Source organism: Salarias fasciatus, chromosome 9 (assembly GCF_902148845.1).
Source record: "Salarias fasciatus chromosome 9, fSalaFa1.1, whole genome shotgun sequence".
NCBI lineage: Eukaryota > Metazoa > Chordata > Actinopteri > Blenniiformes > Blenniidae > Salarias > Salarias fasciatus.
Window position 1 is genome coordinate 14679298 of NC_043753.1, and position 11732 is coordinate 14691029.

At 42.3% G+C, this 11732-nt stretch overlaps 1 protein-coding gene across 1 annotated transcript in view; it reads left to right on the forward strand.

Annotated features, from left to right (window-relative positions):
* The window catches only part of ofcc1 (orofacial cleft 1 candidate 1), a 74863-nt gene extending 65049 nt beyond the window's left edge, over nucleotides 1-9814 (forward strand). The window contains exons 22-24 of the mRNA XM_030100079.1: nucleotides 4104-4304; nucleotides 9358-9499; nucleotides 9720-9814. Of these exons, the coding sequence (XP_029955939.1) occupies nucleotides 4104-4304; nucleotides 9358-9499; nucleotides 9720-9793 (417 nt within the window). The 3' untranslated portion in view covers nucleotides 9794-9814. The remainder of the gene's footprint in view (nucleotides 1-4103; nucleotides 4305-9357; nucleotides 9500-9719) is intronic.
* Nucleotides 9815-11732: the final 1918 nt, after the last annotated feature.

Sequence of the window (11732 nt, forward strand, 5' to 3'; positions counted from 1 at the left end):
ACAGCCACAGCCGGGCTTCCATGTGCGACTGACACATAAATAACCAAGGCTGTCCGCCACCCAGGCAAATTCAAATGCACCTGTCAAAGTGATGAAGCACCCGCCCGCAGGGAAGCATTGTTTACATTTTCACTCCACTCTTTGCAAAAGTGAGATTCTAATTATTTTCACACTGTAAATTAAAGCCAAGTGGGACAGAACTACAAACCAAAAGGATCATGGCCGTCGCGAAAACCCCAACCCTCCCACAGCATGTATAAGGAAGTGGAGCGGGGTGGGGGGGCGAAATAGCCAAAGAAAATGTGTGGGTGGTAGACAGAGGGAAGGTCAGCAGCTTCTGTCTTTAAGAGAGGAGATAGCGAGGGAAGTAGAAAGAGGTATAGCTTTCACTTTCCCTGCATAGCAAGACGATTGTTGTGCTCATTGCAGACAAGGATTAGCGGAAGTGTAACCAAGTGGAAATTTATTATACATTCACATTTCATACATAATGTTGTGCCAGAAATGTTTCATACCAGTGGACACAATGAAAGACTGCGAGGTAGCAGGACGAGAGAGAGAGAGAGAGAGAGATGGGAAATGTTTCATTAGTCCATGGGAACATGCAAATGGGAGGTAAAATTAGATAGAGGAAGGCAGATCTGGAGAAGAAAGACTGCATGAATGGTAATGATGGCTATCTAGTTTGGATCAATCATTAAGGGATCAGGGGGACTGACAAGCCTGTTTGTGCCCATGCCTTAGGCTCCTGTTCTGGACAGTAGCCAGCCTGGCTCAGCCTGTCTGCTCATGCAGACTTCTCCCTTTCTCCTCCCATCACTCATTTACAGACACATACATGATGCACACATGCATCGCACCAGATCACTGCAAAGAAGCATTTTCAAAGCTCAACTCTGGTTGCCACATATGTGGTATATGCTCTAAATATCGTCCTCATCCTCACTGCAGCGGACTCTGCTAGCTGGTGTTTATTAATCAGTGATGTGTCCACCCTCATGGCAATGTTTTAGAAAATGTAGATTTATAATGCCAGTACTTGACTGTGGATGATCTGTAATTTACTCTCAAGTTATTTGATTAGTTCCTATTTTGACACTGTGTTTTGAACACCAAGCTATTTTGGCAATCAGTCACAATGTAAATAACCTTTTTGGTGGATAACAGTCAACTCCAAAGTGTTTATATCTGATGTGTCTCCGTTATAGAAAAATGGCAGATAGTAATATGTATGACAGTGAAGGACATATAAGTCATATCTACAAAATATCAGTCCTATTACTCGACCAGAGTGTCACCCAGTGGAAAATTACTATTTAATTCTCTGAAACTGCCTCTTTTTGTCTGCCCTCTTTTTAGCTGTGAGTTGCAAGTTCACAGCCTAATTTAGGTTTAAATATGGGTCACTCTTTGAGTATAACACAAAAGAATATCCTTTTTTTGAATGTAGTGTATTGAGCCAATCTTTGAGGCAGTCATGCCCATTTTTTTGGCCTCAAACTAACAAAACACTGAAGCGTCGTAACATCACTGACAGGAATTCTAAATCCATCTCCTGACAGACTTTATATTTGAACACACTTGAATGAAAATGATTGACAGGTCAGTCAAATTTTATTACAAGTCACACTGGATTTTTAAAAAGAAAACCTTTCCACAGGCGCCTGTATTTAAAGACTGATTGCTTTTATTTTTCATTCATATGTGGTTTGGTATGATTCGGTGGGTGTGAAATCGCATCTTCTCCCAGAAAGACAGACAGACTATATTTGTGAACCATGGAGCCACGTCTGCAGCTGTGCCATCCCCACTTCCTGTGCCCCTGTCTCCTCCCTCCTTTTCCCAATGTGCATTTGCGGTAATGTCTACAAATCCTGAAATTTATGTCCCTGCTGGAAAACATGGTTTGCCGTTTATAGTCCCCCACTAAAAGAAATAAGGCCCGTCTCTCCTGATACAAGTCAAGAGACTGATGCAGACTCTATCAGATTTCTAAATACAGACCCCGACGATAAATCCCGGCTTGATTGGGTTTGAATTGGGTTAGCTCACTTGAATGCTATCTGCTTAACCCACAGCTGGCCTGTCTGCTCCATGCAGGCATTGAACCTAAATCAGTCACTTAGTGCTATCAAATGGAACAATGGTGGAGTGGAGAGAGCACTCAAGCTAGGGCTAGGAGCCAGGCTAGCACCATAACGCAACACAACAGACCAGAACAGGGTAGTGTGGAGCAGACAGGCCCTCTAATGCTCTTTTCCTTTTTGTGTCTCGGCGGTGATGCTTCCTGAGAGCCATGGTGCGTTGCATGAAATGGCATCACCCAAACCAAAACACACAAACACCTTTTCAGGCTTTTGTCTGGTCTTGTCAACTGGATTTCACGTGCTAATTAGCGTAGGATGGTGGCATGGCTAACATCAAAAAAATCTATTTTCATGCAAGCCAAAATACGTGCACATGCGAACCACACCGGGGAATTTAAGCAGGTGTGTTTAACCAAAGTGACTGAGAGCACAGAGGCAGAAAGCATGGTGTTTCTATCACCGCTGTACAGCTTGGTCTAAAAAGTCCTGGAAAGAGGCCACAATCGGGGCCATAGGCACACTTCCTATGGCCAGCGGAGAAAGAAAAGATGTTTTCTTACTCAGTTTTTTTCTTTTTTCTTCTTTGGCGTTCATGACTTTAAATGCGATTTGTCACTGCGTCGTGAACGAGGTGGAAAGCACAATACGGGAAGAGATCTCCGATTTTCACACACTCCCTGGTAGAAAGGCAGCAAATCAACACACACATGCTATCCAAACAGACTGATTGCTGCCTTGCGGAAGTTCTGATTACTTAAAAAAAAAAAAAAATTCAAGTAATCAGTTTCACCCAGTGTGGGCCGGGGCCAGGCTGCAGGCAAAGTGCAGTTCAGGCGTTTTTACTAATGAGCGTCTGAATTAGCGTTTAAGAGATCCATCCCAGGATCCCCACCCAACCCAAACACAGCAACACACACACATTCTTTAAGTAATCTTCACTTGCGTTTTTTTTTTTTTTTTTTTTTTGCTTTTTTTTTTGTGCATTTGTGACACTTTGACATCTGGACAACGAGTTGATTTCTACTCATGGCACTCTCTGGTTTTGTAGTTCATGCTATGTCTCTAATTACAAGCGGGGTAATGGCTCCCACTGTTTTCTCAGCGAAGTGCCTAGAGTTGTGTTTGGCTAACCGTGTGTAAGTGTGGGGTGACATCGATACAGCGCCAAATTAAACCTCTCCTTCAGCTTGACCCTGCCACTCATGGCCCACTGAATGAGTTTGCCTTTTTCCTCTGTCTGTATTTTTAGAAGAATCATAATTATACAGCCAATTAGGGGGTCACCTTGAAAAACTTCCTTTTCTTTGTGGCTCTGACACTGTGTGTGGAGTTCAGTGTGTGTGCGAGTCTGGAGTTCTGAGTTAAAGACTGACTTACGGCTCTGTATTAGCCTCTACAGGCGCAAAACACACAGTAAATCTTTGCCGGTAGCTCGTACAGGAGGGCCTTGGAAATGCAGGCCTACCTTCATCTGACACCCTGAATCATTAACGTTAACTTTATTGAGCAAGATCTAAACTGACGCTGTACAGATCTGCTGCTTTTCTGTTAATATGATGCAAAAGAGCCGTGCTCATGAGACACTGCAGCCTTCACCAGCAGCCACTCCCAGAGAGGCAGAGAGCTTCTATGATCTTCACACATGGATGACTTCGAGTTACATGACCTATATACCATGTTACACGCCCCGCTTGCTCCCCGTGTCTCACTCTAATAGGGAAGGGCAGCGCATTACAGGTGTGTGAGCCCCCAACACAGAGAGAAAGAGTCATAAACAGGCCTGCCACCCAGATTACACAGCACGGGTAATCACAAACACAACCTGTCACATTACCTGCCACCGATCAGGCCCTATTGGACTCAGGCGCTATTAGCTCGCTTATGCACAAAACACCCATGATGCTCCTGCTTTTACTCCTGTTTATTAATTAAAAACAGTTTTTATCCTCTTTAATTTCTCAAACATCAAAAGTTTGAGTTTTACCATCCATCCCCTTGGATTCCTTCCTTGATTAGGTGGTGGTCGATGACTATATCTGGACGTCAGATGAACCCGCGCCAAGTTCGGCGGCCTCTGGAGACGAGCCGAGCAGGCGAGGCGCGCCGCTACCAGAGGGCGAGACGAGCACCCATGTGACAGTGTACACACTGTCCCTGAGAGGGCTGAAACAGAGATTCAGACATTTCCTCCGGCAACCAGACGGAGCCATCCTGGAGGTGGGTGGGCTGCACACCTTTAATGCACAACCGACTGAAATACGTAGAGAAATGTATAAAACCACGGTTCCTGCTTTCTGTTGCGAATTGTAAATATTGAGAATTCAGCTTTTCGCACATGAAAAATTGCCATGTGGTTGTGTTCAGGAACTGTCTGTCTTGTCTGGTAATTGTTTACAGTTTTGAAGGGACAGCAAAATTCATAAGGTAAGCTCGGAGAAGATGTGCATGTTAAAGAGCTACCTCGATCACACATTCACCATGTCATTCATGTCCCACAGATCAGCCATTAACAACAATATTTTTCATTGTGGAATAAAGAAAATGTGATATTTAACCTGAATATGCTGATAAATGTGATTTTAGAGTTAATTTTCTTGAATTTCACTCTCATCTCATCTTCAGTCATGAGAGTCTACCGTTCCAATTTTAAGACATTTATTTGATTTGGTCTGAAGGTGAAGTAGCTGTAAAGACAGAAATAATTTAATTTCCCCATTAAAAATAACTTAGAAGAAAATGATGATATATGAATGAACAAGTCCAGCTGGACAATAAATTCCCATAATTTAGAAGAGTCCCTGAAAAATGTAAACAGTACATCTAAGCAATTAAAACTAAGATATATGATTTGGTCCCATTTAAATGCTTGCTCTTATTTTCTTTGACACTCAGAATCCATCGTGACTTTTGACTCCATTCGGCTCACTTTCCCTCCCCGAACGGAGCCGCGGCTCAGGAATCACCGATTCACAGAACAGCGCTGCCTAATTAAAAGTGGCGCTTTGTGACAACTGGAAAACTGCGTTGCTTTCCTCCATCATTCTGTCAGTCCCCGAGCTACCTGGATCTTCCCAGCAAAATTAATATTTCAAAGTTTGAACGTCAAAGGAGAGGAGGAAGTTATAAGCACCAACAATTAGCTCTGAGGCTCCGTCGCCTTCTAATGGTTCTCAATCAAAGTGTGAGTGATGGTGATCTTATGTGAGTTCACACACGCCATGGTATATCTATTACTGGTGTCACATAGTCTGTGTATGCGTTTGTGTGTGTGTGTGTGTGTGTGTGTGTTTGTAGCCTCTAGACTTGTGCATAGCACATGAGACATCTGGGGGGATTGTTCATAGTCAAACAGAGCGCACAAACATGCACAGATCTTTTCTTTGTGTGGGGAAAAAAAAAAGTTATTCACAAAAATCGACTCTTCCTTCCCCCCCTCCCCTCATAACCACATAATTGCAGATGCTGACAAAAATTTATTACACTAATAACCTTGACAGCTACACACACACACACACACACACACACACACACACACACACACACACAACTGTAGCTCGCGATTCACTCCTGACTTGGAGATTTTATCCCCACCCCGTCGACTTGCTGTTCTCAAAAGGATGAAGTTTCACAGAAGCCAACTTGTGTGAAAGATAGGTGTCACCGTCCTTGGAAAACACACGCACGCACACACACACTCTCTCACGCGCTTTATAATCTTTCTGTTGCTCTTTTTTCTCATACACACTGCGTCCCTTGGGTGTTGCTGTCTGTTCCTCGCAACTTCACAGGCAGAGACCTCCAGTAGCAAGAGATGCCGGTGGCGTCCTCTTTCACCCGCTGGTACCGAGGAGCGATAACACTGATGTGCGTGCGTCGCCGACTGAGGACTACGCCGTTCCCCTTCGCCTTGCAGCACCCCCCCCCCCCCCCCCCCCCCCCTCCCACTTTACATATTCAAAACTAATCCTCCCCTGAATATATAGACTGGTTTTATGTATAGAACGAGATCTAGGAATCACCAAAGGGCATCCCCGGCACTTGGAAGAACACTTGAGCTGATTTTATTAGTGCTTTATATAATTTTGGCAGTGATATACACACTGCGACGGGGTGCTGTGTACAAACTGGCCTTCAGATGTAAGGTGACAGCTCCTCGGAGAGAAGAACAGCCAAACAGGCACTTCCACTAAATTAAATTGATAAAAAATAAAAATAAAGATACAGAATGAAATAGAAGAAGGATTCGCTATGAGGCCGCGGTTACACAGAGAATGCCCCTGCTATTCTTAAATTTATGATATTTTTAAGCAGTTTTATGGGGTTTTCCTGTTCTGGCTTATTACCTTATTCACTTGTCAAAATAACAGCTTGTTTTATGGTGATCTGGTTACACTGCTAGGTTACCAGACAACATTTAGCACAGATCCTCAAGCAATAAAAATATTTCAATTTCCAATATGCACTGAATATATCTGAAAAGCTAAAGTTTTTTCTCTTTTTTTTTTTTTTTTTTTTAACGTTGACGTGAAATACACAGTCTTAAGGCACTAAACTAATATCTCTCCATTGTCTGTCCCAGTTAGTTACCAGACCAATCCTGCTACTTAAGAAGTCTGTTTCCATTTACTGAGGAAATATTGACGGATGGCTCATTTCCCTTAAAGAGCTGTGTTTTCTCAGGCGCCGTCCTGGACACCCGTGCCCCGGAGGACTTGTTCCACCCTTAGACTAACATGACCAGGGCTCCGGGGGCCGGCGGCTTTGCATAATACCCGCACATTTACACCCAAAATTTGTCTAAATGAACACCTTTAAAAAGCACGTCCTGAGGAGAAGCGCCCCGAGCTGCAAACACTGTTTGGAAGAAACAAAAAAAAAAAAAAAAAACAGAAATGTGTGTCCTGTTTGATCTGTTGAAAAGTGTGAAAGTGAGCAAGAGTCACGAGAATCCAAACATTTCTTTTCTCTTTTTTTTTTTTTTGCAGCCATTATTGAACCTGCTATGGCTTTTTTTTTTTTTTCTACTGCATCCTTAGTAATAAGTACAAATAGCATGGAAGGAGTAAAGTTAAAGTTGTGGGCGTGTAGTAAAAAATATAACCATAATGAAGTCTTTATTGACTTGCATATTGAATTCTGTTTAAAGAAAGTTAATATTAATGATGCATCATATGCTCTCATTCAGTCTGTTGCCCAAGGCGGGCGTCTGTAATATTGACCATGTTGAAGGAATCTTCTCGCTGAATCACAACAATACGAAAAAAGTTAACGCCACGTTCCCATCAGTGTGCTCCAATAAAAGACATTAAAGGTAAAGTGAGGTGTAGCTTTTCAAACACTCATTACCTATAAACAGATGTTCCACAGCTGCTAACTCACAAAATGCACTGCTGACAACAACTGTTAGGGCCAAAATTATGCAGGGAAATGCATCTATATAACCTAGGACCTTCAGAGAAGGACTCATAACCACTCTGTCTGTAGAAACAAGATGGCTGATGAAGAAATTAATGCAGGCAAAGTCATTATCTTCCCTCCTAAAACCACAGTGGGTTTATGTCCCCCTGTGTCGCTTTTTCTCCGGGGCTAGCATTTAAGTGTCGATGGACTTATAAAAAGATAGGACAAGCCAACTGTGCTCCTTTTGTCTCCTTCCCTCCATATGGGAGGCAGCAGCATATGCAAGAACTGGCTCAGCTTCTGTAAAACTTCCATTAAAGATGCACAACTAAGGCTCTGCCAGCTTGAATATTACCTCTCTCCGCAAATTATTTATGGCTCGGAAAAACCGCTGATGATGAGCATCTCCAGTGACTTGTATAAATAAAAACACTTTTCTCTGCAATTTCAGCTGAGCTTCCTTTTCTCTCGTTTTTTTTTTCCTTTTTCTTTTTTTTTTTTTTTTTTTTTACTTTGAAGGGTGACGTGTTCAAGTGTTAGTAGAAACAAAAGGTGTGGAGATTTTCACCACAGAGCATTAAATCGTTTGACCTTCATGGCAGGTAACCCTCGTTTTTTTGCAGACTTCTACAGTAACTGTACAAAGGCGCGCCGCGTGGCGCCATGACTGAGCCTCACATCATTATCGTGAGACGCCATCACTTATTAACGGGGGACCTTTTCCGGTGTCTCTGCGCGTCCGTGACTCAGCCCCCACTGTCCGTCCGCGGCTCCTCGCCGGACCAATATTGACCTAATTTAGCATGCAGGCAATATGAAGAAGTTAACCTTTTGAAAAAACACCTCGCAGCAACATTAATTGACAAACCACGTCAATTCTCCCTCCTGCCCCTCTTTTGTAATTACTCCGCCGCGCGTTTGATTGCCGCTGCGGAGCCGCGGACCTACGCTTCATTTGCCGTGAGGTCACCGGCAGCCCTCAGAAATATGAATTTGATTTGTACAGGAAGTGAGTGCACTCTGTGCGCTTTGGTCTGTGCGCTTGCGTGTGTGTGTCTGTGTGGGAAGAGAAGAGAGTAAGGGGGAATGTCCTTGGCTATATGTTGCATTAGGAGATTAATGCCTCCCTGGCAGCCATATCTGTTAAGCAGGAGGACTTCTCCAAAGAACGCCGCATGTAATTATCCTGCAAGTTTATACTAGTTTCAGATCACCAAGAACTCAGTGGAACGTTTTTCTTGCGGTTCTACGCGTGCAATTTGTGACATGAGGAAAGTGCCTTGCTTAACCCTGTTGTTGATGTTACAGTTTGTTCTTCACCTTTTTACATCTAGTTTTTAATTACTAATGACGGTTTTGTAACACTTTTTTAATACTGAGTGTGCGTCTTAACAGAAAATGCACATAAAGTTTTTTTTCTCGTCTTCTTTAAAATTCTATAATCGCTTATACCAGTGAGATTTAAGTTGTGTTTCCTATCATCGTTACAAAAGTAGGCCAACGCGGAGTTGTGTGAGCTGTTTTCCCTGTGGGAAGAGAGGTAGTGTGTCATATAAAGTCTCCATTTCTGCTTCTCCTCCAACTCCACTCTGAGCACCAGGACAGAGGAAGAGACTGTGCATGACAACACTGCTAACAGGCCTGCAGGAAAATAAGCAGTTCTCCTGCCAATCTCTGTCATTGTCGTCCAAGTTCAACCTGTACTTTGTGATGTTTGATATATTTGGCTGCAGGGTCTCAAGAAACTGTCGGGTGTGTATCATTGTTTTGCTTCTTTTTTTTTTTTTTTTTTTTGTTACCTTTCATGATACCCGACTGATGAGGGCGTGCTCTGGGATTCTTTTTTTTTTTTTTTCTTCGTTCTGTTAAGGTGACGGGCGGCGCGGAGGGCGTTGAGAATGCAGCCGGCATGCTGCCCTGCCCAGGCCGGACCTGCGCCGCCAATCAGAGGGAGGATAAAGGAGGGGCCAGTTCCTCACTTCAGTTGCGGCAGCGGAAGAGGCTGTTTGGGCGTGAGTGTTCGCCTGATGCTTCATTCACGTAAACATGCTTTTGTTGTCAACAGGTAAATATGTAGTCTTTACAGTGGGATCACCAAGTAAACACTCTGTCGTCTCCGCCGCCTCGTCCCTCACACACACACACACACACACGCACATAGGATGCGCTTACCTGTGCAAAGCAGCCTGCTTTTTATTTGCACAGTGTCACCGGGTGTTTTGTTGCCCTCAGGGTTGCACCGCGTTGAGCCAGTGGGAGGAAGCGGGTGTGGCTCCAGTTTTGCACTGCAAGACCTCAACCGGTGATTTCAAAGAAAAGACTTAAACCTGTGTAAGTCCTCGTATTATACGCACGACTGAAGTCCTTTGCAAAGCACAGCGGAGGATATTACAGTTTAGTTCTTTCAGCTGTTGCATTGGTGGGAAAATGCATTGTTTTTTTATAATTCACATTTTTTATTGAATTTTTCATTTTTTCAACAAGAACAGGAACATTCAACAATAACAAAAAAAAAAAAAAAACAAACAAACAAACAAACAAAAAAAAAAAAACCCCAGAATTAAATAACTAACCTATAAAGGCAGGTTTTTTAGCAGGCAATGTCCATCACAAAGTTTCTAATGAAAAATTGAGAGGGTTTAACATATAATGGGTGTTTAGCAGATGTGGCACATTCTTCATATGCTTGTATTCACAATAATATTCACTTTTCAGCTCCTTACATACACAAAATCTCTAAAACTCTCCCATTCTTCATTAGCAGCCTCATTCCCACCATTCAGTCTCATCAGCATTTTTTCATAAGTAGCCATTTCCATCATTTGAGCCTTCCACATTTCCATTGTAGGAGTTCGGGGTTCCTTCCAGCACGTCAGGATCAGACGAGCACAGGTCAATAGACCGGATTTCAATATTTGGTATTTGAATTTATTTAAATCTGGTACTATTGTTCTGTCCCCGAGGAGGCAAAGCCTTGGTGACGTTGGGAGTATACATTCAAGCCAATTCCCTACAAACTCCAATACATTTTCCCACAGAGGAAAAACCCAAGGACATTTCCACATAGCATGTAAATATGTGCCACGGTCTCCCTTACATTTCCAGCACAGGTCATCGTCAATTAATTTCATTTTATTAAGTCTAGTCGGAGTGTAGTAATATCTATGTATAATTTTATATTGAATAAATTTGCTCCTAGCTTCTCTAATATATCTTTCAGTGCTGGAAAGAATCCCCTTCCAAGTTTCTTCATCCAAAGTACAATCTAGATCTTTCTCCCATATCATCTTTAAAGAATCACACCTTCTGCTGGTCTTCCAGGGACATAACTCGTACCACTTGGAGGCTGTTTGAGATGTTGGTGGTAATTTTAAGAATTGTTCAACTATATTAGCATCGTTATTTATAAAGATCTTACCTTTAATGCAATGTCTGAGCTGTAGATATTTCCAAAAATGGGCCCTTCCTTCCAGTTTAAATTTATTGACTAATGTTTGATAAGAGACAAAATTACCCTCCTCATACAAATCGTCTAATGTTCTAATACCTTTTTTCAACCACTGGGCCCAGTAAATGGTTTGTTTACCTATTTTTATTTTAGAGTTATGCCAAATAGAAGCCGATTTCTGGGTGTTATGTGAGATTCTACAAATTTTATGTATGCCCTGCCATATTTTCCTTGAGTGGGTTAAAATTGGGTTCATCATATTGTTGTCCTTTTGTTTAATCATTTGTGAGAGAGTCTCTGTGGGTTTGAAAGGGAATGTGAGCTCCTGTTCAATCAGAATCCAGTCCAAATCCGTGTTCGTTCCACTCCAGTGTTTCATGAGTTTTGCCATTTCAAAAGAATTGCTATAATAAGAGATGTTTGGCAAAGACAACCCCCCATATTTCTTTGGTTGATAGAGTTTATCTAAACAAATTCTGGGTTTCTTTCCACCCCAAAGGAAGCATTTTATCATGTTGTTATATCTAAGTAGCAGTTGTGGAGGGATGCATAGGGGGATCATTCCAATGAGATAGTTAATTTGTGGGGCAATAACCATTTTAATTGTATTTATTTTCCCCCATAACGTTAAATTTAATATGCCCCATTTCTCCAAATTACCCTTAATTTTATTTAATAATTTTTCCATATTAGTTGTAATAATCTTTTCTATATCCGAATTTAGTTCTATTCCTAAATATTTCATGTCTTTTGGGAGCCATTTGAATTTAAACGCATTGAGTAGATGAGGGGAGCAG